The 19,079-nt window shown below is 30.5% G+C and overlaps 1 protein-coding gene across 3 annotated transcripts in view; it reads left to right on the top strand.

The window, feature by feature from the left end:
• The window catches only part of LOC117168974 (heterogeneous nuclear ribonucleoprotein L), a 303,882-nt gene extending 291,779 nt beyond the window's left edge, over window positions 1-12,103 (top strand). The window contains exons 10-12 of one of the 3 annotated variants that reach the window (XR_004466595.1): window positions 2,855-3,114; window positions 8,963-10,035; window positions 10,144-12,103. Coding sequence is in view for 2 of the 3 variants with exons in the window: in XM_033354980.1 (XP_033210871.1) it covers window positions 2,855-3,114; window positions 8,963-9,102 (400 nt within the window). In the remaining variant the exon portion in view is untranslated. Of the gene's footprint in view, window positions 1-2,854; window positions 3,115-8,962 lie in introns of all 3 variants that reach the window. The other 2 variants (XM_033354980.1, XM_033354981.1) reach the window with 2 other exon arrangements.
• Window positions 12,104-19,079: the final 6,976 nt, after the last annotated feature.

A 19,079-nucleotide genomic window follows, 5' to 3' on the forward strand; every position in this document is an offset into this window, starting at 1 on the left:
TATGTTGAGAAATAAAAAAAAAAATTCTTAAAAACGTTGTTTTTCTTGGTCAGGCCGGAAACTTATCAATCCACCCTCGTATATATATATATATATATTTTTTTTTTGCAAAAATAATAGTTTTCAATGTAAAGCAGTTGTTTGCCAAAAACAAACCTCAGGAGATATGCAGTGCATGTTACCATCTATTTCTCTACGAAAAATTAGAAAGTCAGTTTTTCGAGTAAATACACTTTTAAGAATTCTAGAAAAATAAACGCAATTTTGTCCTATATTTTTAAAAAAGGCTGTCATTTTTTGAGAATTCGTAGGGTAATCTTCAAATGATTGTAAAAAATAAAATTGTGGCATCAAACTGTGAAATACGTATCTCTTTATTTTCGTTCTAAAATGACACATTTAAATAAAAAATCATTCTGACACCATGGCCGAGATTTTTATTGAAAGGTTGCCTGATTTGAAATGGAATTGTTCAGGTCATTCACGTATTTTGGTTCATGTTTAATTTTTCAAAATTTTAATGAAAAATTCTTTTATGCTTTATTAATAATTTTGAATTATTAATATCCTGAATTAATAAAGCGAATTGGGTATTGAATTAATCGATGTATTCAATTAGAAACAGAAAGCTGAAAATTTAATCGTACTTAAAGTTTCATATATCATGATTTATTAACAATTAAAATAACAGAATCTATTTAAGCTCTTTAAAGCAATTTCAACGAATAAAATTATATTCAAGTTTAATAAACTTGACTAAAAATAAATTTTATACTTGTTTAAACATACGTATATATTTAAATTTAAGTATTTTGTTACATTTTAGGTAAACCTCAAATTGTCAGAGAATTTTTATGTACCTGGAAATGTCAGGGATTTTTTTTAAGTCGGAGAACTTTTTGGTGAGCGTGCTTAATTTCTTTTTAAATTGCAATATAAAATTCAATATCAATTACTCTTCATTTGTAAAAGGATATTTTTATTAGTGCATTTAAATATTTTGTTGGAAATTCGTTTTTTTTATGTTTGAAATTAATTTCTTCAACTGAAAATTTAGCTATTCAATTTTTGTTTGGAAAAATTATATTTTTAAGTGGAAATATCGTTTTTTTTCGTAGAAATTAATTTCCTTGGTTAAAAATTCAACTATTCCAGTTGAAGATTAATCATTTTATTTGCAAATTCATAACTTTGTTTGAAAATCTAACTATTTAAAAAAAAAATTATAACTATTCAATTTTTGATTGAAAAGTTTTTTTAATTCAGAATTCTACTATTTTGTGGAAAATTGATGTATTTCGTTAAAAAATCTTTTTTTTTTTAAATATAAAATTGACATTCTTGTTTGGAAAATCATCTTTTTCGTTTTAAATTCAAGTTCTCAAGCAATTTTATTACTTTAGTATTTTTAGTAATTTTATTTGTAATTTGATCTTTTTTAATGAAAACTTAGCTAATCCAGTTATATATTCCATAATTTTAGTTGATTATTCAGATTCATGGTTTAAAATTTAAGTATTTCAGCTAAAGTTTCAGCATTATAGTTAAAAATTAATCACTTTGATTGAAAATTTAACTATCTTGTGGAATATTGTTTTTTTTCTTGTTGAAAATTAATTTGTTTAAACTCAAAATTTAACTATTATATTTCGATAGGTTCTATGAAGAATAGGTTATCTTTTCGTTCCCGTTAAGAATTAGGCTAACTTCATTTAGCTAAGTTTTCAGGAGGAATAAATAACGTATTATTTTTCTAAATATTTCCAGCGAATTTAAAACTTAAGCATTTTGTATTACAGTTAATAATGTAATTTAATCTCCAATAACTTTAAAAACAAGAAATTTTAAAAAAATTTTATTTATTTTAACACTTCCACGTGTTTACTAAATATCATACAAAATGAAGTTAGCCTAATTCTTAACGGCAACAAAAAGATAGCCTATTCTTAGTAGAACCCATCGATTTATGGTTCACATTTTTTAAACCATTTTTTATTTTTTAATTCAACTATTTAGTGGATTTTTTTTTCTTTAGTCAAAAATGCAACTGTTTCTTTAAAAGTCAAACATTCATAATTTTATGTGTAAATTTATCTTTTTGATTTGAAATTTAACTAAAACAGTTTAACATTCCATAATTTTAGTTGATAATTCTTCTTTTTGGTTTAAAATTTAACTATTTCAGCTAAAGATTCATCATCATAGATAAAAATTCATCACTTTCATTGAAAATTTAACTATTTTGTGGAAAATTGTTTTTTTTTTTAATTAATTGGCTTAAACTCAAAATTTAACCATTGCATTTATGGTTAAAAATTTTAAAACCATTTTTTTGTTTTTAAATTTAACTATTTGTTGTTCGGGCATTTACGGATATCGCAAGTATTGAGTTAGGCAGTTAAGAAAGAAGCAGGTATTTAGCAAGGCCTTTAGGACATCAAGGGGGGTTAATTTTGCAGTTTTGAAGATCGGACGGGCATTTAGGGAGGTTGAGTATCAGGTATTTAAGTAGGTAGTGAGCAGTTAAGAGGGGATCATGCATCTAGGGAAATTAGGCGGGTATATAAGAAGATTAATTGGGCCTTTAAGAACGTTGGGCGGGCACATAGAGAGGTTAGGCTGGCAGTTACGGAAGTATCATGCATTTAATCAGATAGTGAGCACTTAAGAAGGAAAAAGGCTTTTGGGAAGGTCTTTTGTCTATTTCGGAAGGATAATTAATCAGTTAAGAAGGTTGGGCGCGCAGCTACGGAGTGAGCGGGCATTTAAGGAGTGTCTCGGCTTCTAAAACAGCGGCAAGATCTTTTTATAATATAGAGAGATGGAGATTAATTTGAGGATTTTTGATGTGCAGGTTTCTCAATCCGGCGATGGCCAACAAGAACAGAATACAGCCTCCATCGAAGATCGTTCACTTCTTCAACACCCCACCTGATCTAAGCGAGGAGACCGTAATTCGCGTCTTTGTCGAACGAGGCATCGAAGCACCGACAACAGTCAAGTTATTTCCTCTGAAATCCGAACGATCGTCGTCCGGTCTTATTGAATTCAGTAGTGTTGGTGTTGCGGTGGCTGCCATAATGGAGTGCAATCACACAGCTCTCGAGAACAGTAGTAAGTTTCCATTGTTTTACATCATTTCTGGCGATATTGCAATCCGAAGTAGATAATAGAAAATAATATCGTGATCTGCATGCATTCATTTGTTATAGTTAGGCAGCATATGTTCTAACGACTTTTAGTTTTATGACTTTCCAGAAGCTAGTTTATTTTTTATTTATTGTTTTCTTTATTGAAAATAATATTCAGCAGCCCAACATCTATTAATTTTTACCTTAAGTTAAATTGTAATACGCTGAATATAATTGCAGGATTGATTGATTTAATGTTTTTTAATTTAATAAGATTTAATCAAGTCTTATTGAATTTAAAATTATTTAAATTTATCCAGTTATCCATAGTCTATTGGATAAAAGTTTCTTCTTTTCAAATATATTTGAAGAGTTTTAAAAACATCTGAAATTCCTAATTTCAATATGGATTATTTGTACACGATTTAAGGTGTAAACTGAAAGAAAAGTATCGAATTTCTTTGATATAAAGAATCGTTTGGATAATATTTGTTCCAATTATGGAAAACTTGACTTAAATTCTAAATTGAAATAGAACAAAGAAATTAGTTTTAATTTTATTCAGAATATAGAATTTACCTTTCAGTTAAACAAAAACACCGACATAGAGTACATTTTATGCATTTTTAGTATTACTTTGGTTTCATTTGTATTCTGGCTGAAACTTTTCCAACAGTTTGGATGCTCTGCAAATTTGGTTAAATTAGTATGCAAACTCAGGAGTAATTAAATTACGAGTTATGCAGATTTCACTTTAAAAAAACGGGTTTTCTGTTAGAATGGTTCAAATGATATTGATTCAATCGTTGTTTATTGGTCCTTATAGGTAATTGGATTTTTCAGAGATTTTATTTTAAAAATTCCATTTTAATTGCTACAGCTTCAGATGATTCTTTAAATTCTTTAGCTGTCTCAGTTTTGTCTAAATATTTCCGTAATTATACTTAACTTATAATGGCAATTTTAAATGAATTCAAAGCAATCACAACTGAATTAAAAGCAATGTAATTTGTTAAAAGACATTCTTCATCTTAAAATTAAATTCCAGTGAATTATAAAAATTAATAATTGAAATTAATTAAATGTGGATTTATGTGTACTTAAATGGATCGTTCATGAATTAATGGCCAATAAAAATAATTCCAAAAAATGCAAATTAATTCGAACGGAAGCAATAATTTGAACGTCTATTTAAATTAATTCAAATATAAGTTTAAATAAGGACACGACCTAAATGAACGAAATTACTTTCGTGATTTTAGTTCTGTTTCTGTCATGCAAAAACGTAACTATATTCACTCGATTTAGGTTACGTCTTTCAAAATACCGAAAAAACGTAAAGGAAACAAAAGATTCGGTGCTTTTGACTTGAATTGAAATTAAGTCAAATTTATAGTTACTGCAGAATCTGGAATGATTGAAAACGTCTTGGAATTTTGAAATAATCTAGAAAAACTGGAAAGGTCCTGGAACTTTGAAAAAAAGCTTTGAAATTTGTACTGTAATTTCTTTTTGACGTTTTGTTCACTAGTTTCGTACTTTTTTGCTTATTTTACAAGTTTATATTGATACGAATTGGTTAATTCACTCCTGACGATTTGAATAGGCGCGGGAAGCATGTTACTGTTCTTACTATTACATATTGATAAATTTTTTACTATATTCAAAAGCCTTTTAAAATGTGGATTAATAATTTTATATGCATACAAGATGTTTCGTTAATTTGTTTATTTAAATTCAAATTTCAGATTTTTTTCTTTTAATCCGGAAATTTTTCAAAAGTAGACCTGGAAAACCTGAAAATGTCATGTAATTTAAAAATCTAACTGAAAGTATCGTAAAAACGATATTATTATTTAATGAATACTTTTTTTACATTTATTATTGATTAATTTCTTGAAAAAAAATAATGAATTGAAATGATAATAAGGTAACTTTTTACAAATATTGGAAAGAGTAAAAAAGGTGGAGTTTTCCTGACATTCTTCTTTTCAAATTTTAAAAATGCAATGCAAAAAATAAAGAAAATTTTCTGGAAGTCCCAACTTTTTATTTTTTTTTCTCCTATTTGTTTACATTGTATGTCCATATAAGGAAGGTATACGATCAGTGTTGTCAATTCAAATATATCGAGATAACATTGACGCAAAACAGCTATCGGTTTTATTACATTTAAATAATATTTTTTGATTCTTGGGTTTCAACTTTTTTTTATTTCTAAGCAATTAGCCAATTGAAGTATGTCAACCCGTAACAGCCTAAACTCCTTCTTTTACGAAAATGTTTATATTGGCTCAAAAATTCTTTTAATTCAAGCCACACCCCAGTAAAAAAATTAGCCCCCAAAAAAATATTAGAAGTTGTGGTTTTTTGAAAATGTATGCTAATTTAAAAAAATTATTGAAAATTCACTCATACTTTAGCTAAAATAATAAAGCATGGAAATTTCTATATTTCTTGGTATGCATTCATTTATATCATTAAAGATTGGAGTTCAAAAAAATTCTTCTATTAGTCCAAAACTTCAAACTATAAAAAAACTCTTTCAAATTCTTGAAAGAAAAATAATGAATTGAAATGATAATAAATTTTTACATGGTATAATAATATTATATTGTGTTTAGACTGTAGATAAATAATAATAGTAAATACAGTTATGACATTCATATTACAAAAGATTTTACAAAGGTTTGAATGATTTCCCAAAGACTCCAGAAAAATTTCAAAGTTTTCGCAAAGATTTCGGTTACATTAAAAAGAATGTACGGAATTCAATGATTCTCAAAAGATTTCAATAATTTCACAAATATTTAAAATATTTTGTAAAGATTTCAATCATTTCACAAGTATTTTAGTGATTTCCAATATTTTGTGAAGATTTCAGATATATTAAAGAGATTTCATAAAAACATCAATTATTTTACAAAGATTTCCGCTAGATTTCATAGATTGCACAAACATTTCAATTATTTCCCAAAGATTTCACAACGATTTCAATAATTTTACAAATATTTTGCAAAGATTTCAGATAGACTTAAATGATTTCCCAAAGATTTCAATAATTTGACAAATATCATGTATTTAAAAAATATTTTAAATATTACGCAAAGATTTCTTAAGATTTCAAAAAGATTTAATAAATCATTTTCTAAAGGTTTCAAAGATTTCCCAAAGATGTTACAAAGATTTCAATGATTTCAAATATTTCGCAAAGATTTCGAATAAATTTAAAAGATTTCATTAAAACTTCAAAGATTTTCCAAAGATTTCAAAAAATAAGAATGATTTCCTAAAACAGCTTTTCCCAAACTAGTGCCGCGGGCAGGGGGCGCCACCCCGGACCGAGCAGCTACTATCGGCGATAAAATTTGAGTCCTCTGGGTTTGACGTTGAATAAGTATGTGAAGAAAAAATGGTAGGTTAATGAGAGAGGTATCATTTTAAAGGTGCAACTGTTGTACGTTAATGAGCCGAAAAGTAATATTCCAAAAAATTATTTGTAGCTTACAGATTTAAAAATCTGATAAAAAGTAAGGTTTCCCTCAGCCCGACCTACCCAACTTGTGCCTCCGAGCCTCACTCTGGCCTTCGAACCCTTTCCCCGTAGCGAGGAAAACCGAGGACGATCCCCTGAAAAAACGGCATCACGCTGGGCCTCGCACTTGCTTTCCTATGTAAAAAACTGACTTCAAATATCGCAATTTTTACGAAAACAACAAGAAGCACATACTTCCTTCCAATTGTAAATTATTACCGATAGTTCAACTAACTACGTTCAATTTAAATCACTTCATTATCTTTATTAGGACTGAAGATAGTGCGGTCGCATATTTCTTCACAAAAAACGAACAATTATTTATATTTTGTAAATTTTTCGACGGCAATCTGTTCCGAAATGTTTAATGTACCACCATGAATTTTTTCAGATTTTTTCTATTATTTTTTCAATAAAAAACTATGCTTCAAATTTTACTGTTTTTAAAATCTATCAAATTTCCTTAATTTTCATCAGATTTTCAAATCTGTAAGCTACAAATAATTTTTCGGTATATTACTTTTCGGCTCATTAACGTACACCGTGTGCACCTTTAAAATGATATCTCTTTCATTAAGCTACCATTTTTTCTTCTCATACTTATTCAATGTCAAAGCCAGAGAACTCGAATTTTCTCGTCGATAGTAGGCATGCTCCGAGGCAGGCTCCCCGCTGCGAGCAGAGGGCTACTTTCCTCGACTTTCGTATTCCTACCACGAATGACACTTTCATTGTTATGAAATTACAATAACTGAAATTATAAAGACTTAGCTCAATTAAATTTTAATTAGCTGAATGAATTTCGTGATATAATTTAATGAAAATGAAAAAATAAAAATCTTGAAAATCGGTTAATATCCGAACTAATAAATGAAATATTTACAAATCTGGTGAATGTAACAAAATTGCGATAACACTTGAAGTTATTATCCGATTTTGTTCTACCTTTTTTCAACGTTTATGTCATAATCTAAAAAATCTAACGCAACTTATTAAAATTGTATTGATTAATATTTAACCAAATTTTCATTTTTATCAACCGACTCTAATTTTCTAACAACGAAAAAAAAGTGTAGAGTGGCGGCCCTACCGCTCCCCAGAAAGTTCAAAAAAAGTTTGGGAATCGCTGTCCTAAAGATTAAAAAAAATTCACAAATATTTTGCACAGATTTCGGATTCATTAAAAAGATTTCACAAAGACTCAAATGATTTCCCAAAGATTTCTATAATTCCACAAATATCAGATATTTCAAAAATATTAAAAATATTACGCAGAGGTTTCTAAAGATTTAAAAAAAAAGTTCAAAAAAATTTCAATGATTTCCCAAAGATAAAAAAATCTCACAAATATTTTGCGCAGGTTTCTGATACATTAAAAAGATTTCACAAAGACTCAAATGTTTTCCCAAATATTTCAGTAATTTCACCAATGTCATCAAATATAATCAAATATTTCAAATGTTACGCAAAGATTTCTAAAGATTTCAGAAAGGTTTAAATGCTTTTATAAAGATTGCACAAAGATTTCCAAGATTTTTATTATTAAACTATATTTAATTTATTAATTAAATATTTTGAATGTTTCTTTAAAATTTTCAAAGCGTCCAAGAAGCTCCCACGAAGACCTTAATTATTTCAAAGATTACACGAAGATTTCAATAATTTCAGAGATATTTTAAATATTTCGCGAAGGTTTCAGTGATTTTACAGAGATTTCAAAGTTTCAGAAAAGATTTCAGATAGATTAAAAATATTTGACAAAGACTTAAACAATTTCCCAAAGGTTTCAGTAATTGCGAAAATGTTTAAAAAATATTTGAAATATTTTGCAAACATTTGCAAAGATTTCGGAAAGGTTTCATCAAGATTTTCATGATTTTCCAAAGATTTTTAATCGTTCGAAAAGATTTCAGATAGAATAAAAAGTCTTTACAAAGACTTGAATTATTTCACAAAAATTTCAGCTAGATTTTTGAAAAAATGTAAATGGTATTCAGGATTATAATTAAAAAAATCATTTCATTAGCCCAGAGCTATACAAAATTTAAATCGTTGGAATCTGGTAGTTTTTAATAAAACTCAGTTTTCAACTAGTGTACATAGTTTAATCCAGCTCTCTAATATATCCGGAGGATTTACTTGTATTAAAATCATAATCTCATTTTGGAGAGCATTTTCTATTTCTCCTGAAGACTTAAAATGTTTTCCCTTCTTTATGGTTTGACAGCGTTCATTTATATTGCTGTGAAAATTTAACGTTTAGCTGATTGATGTCCTTTAATTGTTTTTGTTTCAGATGGCAAATTCCCCTACATAATGAAGTTGTGCTTTTCTTCTTCGCGCACCATTCCCACGAGTTTCCCACCTAGCAGTGGTAGCGCATCCAGCAATTCCGCCGGAAATGGTCACGCCAAAATGCAGCAAGACTCCGAATAGAACGGCGAGGCCCAGGGCCAGCGTCAGCGTCAGCGCCAGCGCCCCTCTCTCGCGCTGCACCAGCTCTGTGCCCCGACGAGTAGTACGGCCCTGCACCATCCTGCCACGACGATTACACTGTCCCCGGTTATGCCTCCCGTGCCTCCTCCACTTCCACCCACGTGTCTTCTGATCGCCACGCCAACCCTCTACCCCACAGTTCAACCACCTCCACCCCCGCCTCTTCCCACCTTCTGGCCCTATTAAATTCAAGAGCACTCTCTCAATTCCTCCTCCTCCTCCTTCTTCCTCTTTGGCCAACTGAAGCACGACTAGCACAGGACCACCAGGACCAAGCTGAAATCCCAACATTTTGGGACTTGTGCATTCTTCTCGGAAGGATAAGTCGAGACCAGCTTGTTCTTTTTTTGTTTTGTTTATTTATATATTTTTGGGGCCGCCTCTACATGTATAAATCATAGTTCTGAATTCCGATCAATGACTTAAGCCACATGACAGCATTGTGCAATGAAAGCCATGTCTGCAAAAATGGGCCAACCCTCACCTCTACTGCTTAAGTTTAGTCTTGTACAAAGTATTCTTACTGACTGTGAAAGGATTGTGTTTAGACTTGGTTTCGATTTTAAGAACTGCCAAGGGGGTTAACTCGGGTCTGCAAACATCGCTTGAATTCATCTTTGGAGTCGTTGGCTCGACGCACGATGACTCGAAAAAATCTGTTTCACCGTTCCACGTATGAGAGATCAAGCTGGAAAAAAGGGACAAAATCTTATACATAGCAGTGTTGGCGACATACCGAAATTGCGATTATCGCCTAGACATATCACGTGGGAAAATTGAGAGGGTTATTTAAATCGAGGAAAGGTAGGATGTGTCCTACATATCATTTGACCATTCGTCATCCTGCAAGCGTAATTGAATCTTGCTACTAAAGTAAGCTTCCGATTTCGAAAGTTTAATTAATTTGATTCTTAACTATCTTTCACTCGAAAGAAATTTTACAAAACGATTTTAATGTATTTTTTACTAAATACAATTTAGCGATCGGAGCTTACAATCTTAGGAATTGTATATCGATCACATTTGGTGCGTCATCGCGACTGCTATCTGTAAGAGGAAGAAGATAGAAAGCTAAAATAATAAAATAGAATTTCTCGGAGATTCCGAAGCTGTAGTGTTCAGGGTGCGACGAATCGGTGCTCTGTTTCGCAGAAGAAGAAAAAACGGACGACCAGAAACATCGTGCTCGTTCAATCAGACCGAGGACTGTGAATTGAATTTTATATACAAAAGAATGTCGATGACCCGATATATTAGTGTTCTTCGGCAATATTTTGTCTGGCCGAGGGATGTTTTTATAAGAAAGGTTTTAGATCTCTGCAAATTACGAAGTGAGCCAAATGATTACTAATAATTATAGACTTGACTTGGCCATACGTAAAATAAGAATATATTGAGGGATTGAGCCCTCAAGTTTGCGAAGAATACCCGCCATTTTGTCCATTAATTGCGAGAGTGAGACCTAAACAAATGAGATATAACTTAAATAAGGAGAAAAGTTTATATTCGAGGCAATATTTGTTACAATACAACTAGGAAGTAAGTTGTACTACCTTATAGGAGCTCATTACATAAAAAAAAAATCGATGCCGTTTCTGAAGAGATTCATGAAGCGAGCGATTCATCCTTTGCATCGATACATACGGATGTCTTTTGAGTTTTCCATTTTTTCATCCTCTCGCGTTTACGAGGATCTAGCCTAACGAGGCATTAACTAGCAGTCCAAATTTTAACCACCTGTGACATACCACTTTCGAGTTACAATTTTTATTCTTTAGAATTATTTCATTGTTCAGCTCTATTCCTCAAATTCCACGAGTCATCAATTTCGTTTGTCCGACATTCATTTTTTACTTTGTTCAACTTAATTAGAACAATTGACTTTTTATTTATTGTTTGAAATGGGCAGTTTCGTTGTTTCGTAATTGCTGCAAGTTGAAATGAATTTCCGACAATTGAAATTTCGAACGAGTGAAATTTAAATCTTTTTCGCTTTCTTGACGCCCTTAAATTTGAAGCGGGGCATCAGACCGAAGTTAGCTCAGCTATTCTGCAGCAGGGGCGAGTTGTATATTCTGCAACAAAAATTACATATCAGAAGATTTCGGTTCTTCTCATTTTTAAACTAGATTACAATCCATTCTTAATTTTACTCGTACTTAGTATTTTTGCTTTTAATTTTCCTGGTGTTTACATTTGCAAAATGTAAAAAAATGAGTTGTTATCAATAATATTATTAGCGGTACGATGCCCTGTTTTAAATGATGTTCTCGCATCACATTCTCCTGTTTTTATTATCAGCACATAGCTATTTTATTATCGAATTAACTTTACTTGTAGTATCGTTATCAGTTGACTATGAATTTCGCTTAGCAAGCAGGACTTAAAAATTAAGACATAGCGTGTAAGATTTTAGAAATGGCGTAATTCATATCATTAAATTTTTTTAGATATATGTGATTACGGAGCGCAGCGATTGAATCAGGAGAGTATCGTACTTAAAATGTATCTAAGTAAGTTTTGCATTTGAGTGGCGGAATCGCGTCAATATTTTATTCGTTTGGAAAAACTTGTGGAAAAGCTCGAAATTAAAAAGTAAGTTAGTTCTTTAATCTCCCATGTACATTCCAGTGTACTAGATTTATTTTCGTCCGAAGTTTCATGTTACATTTTGAGTGTTTGTTTCGAAAAATGTGAAAAAATCTCGTTCTCTCGAGCTACGATGCCTTCATGATGAAAATCGCTCTCCAGCGTGATGTACGCTAGGTACATATTAGAAATAAATGACGTTGATTAGTAAAAATGAAAATTCGCATGTCAGACTTGGCTTATTTTCTGAGGCTTTACCATTTACATTATCGGTGGTAAAGTAAGACGGTAGTGTACATGACAACGAAGATTGATAAGTTGGACTGCACGTTTTAATTGAGCAACGGACTAAGAAAGGAAACGAAAAGTTTTTCATGTTCGAATTCACGACAATTAATCTTTACATTTAACCCTTTGCATCATTCACTGAAGAGAGTAATAAAGGCTGAAGTAAAAATGAAGGGCGAGACATTTGAAGATGAAATTTTTAAGTAATCGGGAGAGAGTTGTACATTTTATCTTGTTAAGCCTTCTAAAAAAAAAGGGTTCAATAATTGTCAATTCGATTATTAAATCGCAGAAGGGTTAAATCTAAAGCGTCTAATTAAAAATAGCATGCATCAGATGTGAATATTTTTAACTAACTTACATTGCTAACTTTACAAAACGACCATCGCATCACATTTGTAATAAATTTCATTGTACCTATTTCATTCATTGTAATTTCGATTCATTATATCAATCTATTTTCAGAAAAGGTATAATTTCATATATCCAAAGCAGAGAGATAAAATTATTACGGATTGATTCTCCGTAAGACTTGATTTTCTGATGCATGAATTCTACTATGTACAAAATCAAATTGTAATTGTAGTAGGTAGACTCTTTAGTGATACAGTATTCTGGATAGAGTATATTATAAATATATAAATATATAGAGCGGCATATGCGAAAGAAAAATATGCCCTTGTACATCAAACTCGAGGTTGTAAAAGGAACCTAATCTGTGTCGATAATTAATTGTAAAAGCTAAATTTCTTTAAATCGTTGTAATACATATCCTCCCATCTATGTGTATATATTTGCAAACGCATGAGAATATACCGTTAATCATTGATTCTGTAATTATTCTAAGATTAATGATGATTATTATTTATAGTTCCAATTTTCAAAAAATCGGAACAGATAGGAATATTAAACGAAGATTGCGTTTAAGGCATTAGGTTAATGTCTGTAGTTAGGTAGAAAAGTAGGTAGTAGCTACATATCGTTAATATTATTAATTGTTAGTATTGCGAAAGGGTATTACTGCCACTGCGCTTTGCTTTATTTTGTATTCCCACTTCCAGAGTTTTACTCAACCCGAAAATCTAGAATTCTCAGGGAATATTTAAATCGTCTTTAAGGGCATGTCAAACTTATCCAAATATTTTTTACTGACATCTTTTTCTTTTTTCAACAACTTACGGCCATATGAAATACGGTTTAGTAGGAATCGGGTAAGTTTGTCATTTTCTTAATCCCAATTCTTTTTAATTTCAGACCTTGGTGTGTTTGTAATTCAACCTGGAATTCTGAGACTAATTTTTTTTCATTCTAAACATGATTTAGTTTAGTTTTTGGCCGATTTTATATGCAATCGGGCAGTCTGATCCTGGTTATGGTCCGAAATGGCTTAGGGTCGAAGAAATATGGTTTTACAAGGCAAAATATTAGACGCATATTTTTTATTTTTGACTAAAAAATTTTTTTCATGAAGTTTGAACTCCTTGAATATTTAACTGAATGGTGAGAAAATTAACGAAAATTTTCTTTAAAAAGTCGTTACTTGCATATAAATTGACAATTAGTTTTCTTTGTGGCAACTTAAAAGGGCAATCTACTCTTTTTCAAATTCCCAATATGATTCCCAATATGATCCCAATATGATTAAATTCCCAAAATTTCATCTTTTTGAACATTCCTAATATTTAAATTGTAATTGCTTCTCGAAATTAGTAAATTCAAAATAACTGAAGTTCTAAATTCCCGAAAAAAATTATATTCAATATTGCGATCGGTTAAAATAATGTTATATTTCACAGGTATATGTGTGTAGTTTAAATTTTGAAGAACCCTTTTTAAAAAATTTCAACCGATATAAAAAACATTAAATTTAATTATCGCTTTTTTGTTCGGAATTTAACATTTTTGCATTTAGAAATTTCGGGAATTTATTTATCTCAAGAATTTATATTCAAGATTTTTATTTTTTAACAAAATTACTTCATCTTATATAATTTTAGCTTGTTTGAGACATAAAACTAGAAATGTTTAGAAAAAGGATTGATATTTTAACAAACGTATTTTATGTTATAGATATTAAATTTTTCTATAAATCTACAAAAAATTAAGAAAAAAAAACAAAAGTGGCCTTTTTTAAAAAAAAGTCAGTCTTTAGTTGTTTTTTATTTAAACGTACGCGATTTTGGTAATATAACAAAAATTTAAGTGTCTTTACGATATTTGAAAAAGTGTAGTTTGCACTAGAAGCTTCCTCAAAGAAAATTAAATAATATCAATTTCTTTCCTAGATATGACTTTTGAAAGAAAATTTTTCATTAATTTTCTCAAACAAAAAACACCTGTCTCATATTTTTGCCTTGGAAAACAATATATTTGCATCCAAAAATTTGATGACATTACCAGGGTCATTCTGCCGAATTTCACATGAAATCGGTCTTTTATTAATGTTCTAAAAATCGTCTGGTCTTCTCGTTTTTGTTTTCGTTTTTTTCTTCGTTTTTTTTTTTTGTTTCGTGTTTGAAGTTACAAAACCAAACAAAGCGCAAGAGCTATTAGCGATCCCAAGTATTACCGATGAGATACCTGCTCTACATATCAGGTTGTAGGCAATATCAATGTCACTAGAATTATCTCCATACATAAATAAATTCCCAGTAAATTTCCAGTTTATTCAAAAAAAAAAAAAAAAATTGTATAGAATGTGTCCCTAAAGACTTTGACTTTCTGCCGAATTTCCCCTATTGTGCGTCTGAGCCGGAAAGGGTCTCTAAGCTCTGTCTTCCCATCGCTGCGTCAAAAGACAAATTAGTTGTAATAAGATTTGTTGACTGTATGCATTGTACGTTAAACAGATTTCCGAGAGCACTGCGCCAAAATAGTCCGAAATGGATCGGTAATGCTACAAACACCAAGAATGTGATACTACTGTTTTTACTCGTTCATTTAGATACATTCGATACATTCTTTCCAGAAGTTCCTGATTCAGAGAAAGGGAAAGACAGAAAGGACAATTGAAATTGAACATTTTTTCGAAAGTATACGATAGTAGTTCTCATTTTTACGTTTTTATTGTTTGTCTCGTATGATTGTTTTTTTTAGGCGCATTAATATCCCTCAAATTCCATTTAACCTAAGTTTTATTTAACTGAAATTCAAGTTGCCGAACATAATTGCTATTATACGGAATCCCCATTTGTCCTACAGCCCATCTGGTTTAAAATAAATGCACGAAATTCAAAATCAGGAAATCAGAATTCCTTTATTCGAATTTCCGTGACATGGCATTAATTTTATTAAATTAAAATAACGAATAATAAATATTACGATGAATATAAATTCCAAAATATAACAATGATGCCAAATTATGATTCGGTACAATAGAAATTATGATAACTGACAGTTGGAGCGAATAGAAGTTATGTCCATTAGAAATTCGAAAAAAAAATATGAAAAATCCCTCTTTGGCAACTTGATTTTTGACCAAACAAAACTTGTGTTGAATGTTATTTTGGGGATATTCATGCGCCTCGTTTTTTTCTAGATTTTGTTTTAAATTTGAACCCAGCATTAGCAATCCATGATAGTCTGTAATGTCGCAGCGCACGAATAACTAAATGTATTTTAAGGATCTATAGATTTATCTAGTACACGATTGCAAAGACACACGAGTGAACGCGGGTTTCAATGAGACACACATACACATGGACACAATTACTCTTAAATAATGTAATATGTGTATAATACTGTATGTCGTACGCTGTAATGTTGTTTAAAGAGTTATTTGCGAGTCAATTATCTGTGCCTAGCAGCCCTGCGCACCCTACCAATTGTACCACCGTTCTGATGAAAATTTATCAAACAAACAAACAAACAAAAAAAAAGCAACAGACGATTATATATAATCGACAAAAAAAGAAGAACACAAGGCGTGTATTTCGCAAATTGCACCTTGTATACATAGTTCGCACAATGATCCGTTCCAATTTTGGAATCGACTTTTTTTCGAATTTGCCAAGAATGTATATCTACTGATAGAAGACTAAAGACATGAAATACAAATATTAAAATTGGCTTCTGAATTGTTCACCCTGGAATCCACGCTCTCTTTGTGATAAAAGTTATTCATTACTTTGGAAATAAAGTCGAGGCGAGTTCGGTTAATGAAAATGAGGAAATTAATATTAATGCGATTTGGGAGACTCGAGATTCGATTCGCAAAGGACACAAAACATCAGAATTGTACCGATATATCATACATACAGACTCTCTCGATAGGAGAAAAACTCGAAAATGCATACCGAGACTCGAATGCGTTTTGTAACAGATATGTCACGCAGATGTAACTCGCAAATTCGTCACACACTGAACTGAACAGCATCACGAACATTGATCACACACATTCATTGATACAAACTTACTTACCCTCACAGTCAAATCACTATACTACGCCAAACACAATTACTACTTGGTAAGCTTTCAATGAACGAGGCGCTTGTACGGATGACTGAGTGTTTGTTTTAGCTTCTCTTCGCTATATTGCAGATAACTGCTTCATTGATTTTCATTTTCATCTTATAAACCAAACGCTACACTGAAGATACAAAAAATTTTCCTCAGTTTCCTATTAAAGTCTTCAAGGCCATGTAATACTTACTAGTAAATTGCTAGGTAGTGTGTTTTTGGGTTGCATTTATAATTTTTTAAATAATTAGCTCAGGCGAATATCTTTCAATATTCAATTCCCTTTAAAACTTTTTATATTGTGTAAAAAAAAAACTTTTGAAATAAAAAACTCACTTTAACGAACTTTTCTTCTAAAAAAAATGATTTTTTATGAATTGACATGACACGCTACCCTAAGAGCTACTCGGCGAAAATGGGAAAGTCGTTTTTTCGAAACTGTTAAAATATTAGGTCCTAGGAATTTCACACTTTTACTTCATGGTCATCAATTTTTTTTTACTATTAATGTAAAAAAAGTACACTATCTAGAACCCCTCTTTTAGCCGAATACTACTTTTGTTTATTCATGTGAAGTTCCTTTACAATCCTCTAAAATCCATGGACTTTAAATATCTTAAAATTTCGTTAAAATCCTTTAAAATCCCTTCAAAACTATTTATGTCCCTGGAAATCTCTTCAAATCCTTTAAAAACTAAGAACATTTCTTAAAAATACTTTTTCCTTTGACTTCCGTGAAATATTTTATAACCCTTTAAAGCGCATTAAATATTGAAGATCCCGTAAGAAAACTTTTAAATCTGTGGAAATCTCTTACAATGTCTACAAACGAAACCCCTGCAAGTCTTTGAAATTTATTGAAATCTTTCCGAATCTCTTGAAATTCCTTTAAATATTTTAAAATTCATTAAAATCTTTCAAAATTTGTGAAATTGTTTCTACAGTTCTACATTTTTGAATTTTTTTTGTGTATTTCCAGAAACTTAGAGCCATATGAATGTTTCTTTGTGCCGTTAATTTAATTTGCCATATTTTCAAGTCGATATCTTAATTATTGTGATAGAGAATTTTTGCGAAAGAAATGTCGGTAATGTATTCGGGTAAGTATTACATGGCCTTAGAAAAACAAATATTTAAACAAATATTTGGCACCCGGTCCTAAAGTTATTTTTTTTATCTTCAGTATAATTGGCACTGTTTAATTGAAATTATCCAGAAAGGCTGAAATGAAAATTTTAATGTTCAATATTTATTCAATATTGATGTCAATTTTAATTAATTTTAATTCCTACTTAGTTGTCTTAAGGAAAGTATATTTAAACATCTTTTTAAAATATGTGCAACAAAATCAGAGATTTCTCATTTTTTAAATGTTGAGCCCTGCCAACTTTTTTGGATTATTACAATTAGACTCGATCGTTTTTAAATATTGTCCTAGCTGAATTAATTTTATTCATCATTTATTGGGAGCCTTGCAAATATTACAAATTACGATTCTTGACAAAGGTTTCCTTAGTTTTCCTTAGTTTTCCTTCGAAACAGATATCTATTTTTTTCACATTCTACACTTCACCATCAAATATCGACAATATTTCATTAGAGTGATACTTTCAGCTGGAATTTAAAAACTCATCGACATTTTCACACATCAGTTTCAAATGAAGTGAGAATGTAAAAATAGTCATATTAGTTTCGAGGCTTGCTAATTGGAAGTGTATTGGTAAGAAGTATGAGAAAGGAGCGAAAGGGGGCGTAAGTTTTAGACGCAAAAAAAGAGAAAGAAAAAACACTAACCCAAACGTCTCTGGTAAAAGACATTAAAAACTATTGCTGTATAGTAATCGTCATCGATAGTGATGTAGATTATTCTTTAGATTTATTTTACAATTAATTGATAATTATAATGGATATTATAACTTTATTATTACAATATCACATACACACTGTAACACTTTATTATAATAACAATATTTACTTGTGCATATTGACATATTGTGGAGTCACATCATTAAACATATACTACTCAAAATGTATTCTACGTCAAAGACTCGATTCATTGACACCCACACCATGCATACCTACTCCACTCAATACTCTCGAAAATCTCATTCCAAACTCCCTGGGGACACGCACAATTCAAACAAGTACTCAGAGAATCAAAATTTATTCTCATTTTAAGAATTTCACCTAATTTCATTGAAGCAATTATTTTTGTAATATAATATTTTTAACAATAAATTTCTTGTTGGCTTCAATTTTTCAAAATTTGTATTTTTCTATTTTTTAACTGTAATTATCAATTTTGGGAGAAAGGGAATTGGGTTTTGTGGACTAAAATTATTCCATTCAAAAAAATTTCTTACTTCCGTCTTTCTTTTTTCACATTTTTTAGTTTTAAATTTAAGCCTTCGCCTCCTGAAGTAGGGTGGCCGCTGGAGCGTGAAACTTGAAAGTGGCTGAATTTATTTTATGACCAGGAATTTTACAAATTTTTAGAAGGAAAATCTATCCTGCGATTTACAGATTTCAGTTTACAATGCGTAATTCTTAAATATTTTACTTGGACAGTTTTCCATTTTAAG

This window comes from Belonocnema kinseyi, chromosome 3 (genome assembly GCF_010883055.1).
Source record: "Belonocnema kinseyi isolate 2016_QV_RU_SX_M_011 chromosome 3, B_treatae_v1, whole genome shotgun sequence".
NCBI classification, from domain to species: domain Eukaryota; kingdom Metazoa; phylum Arthropoda; class Insecta; order Hymenoptera; family Cynipidae; genus Belonocnema; species Belonocnema kinseyi.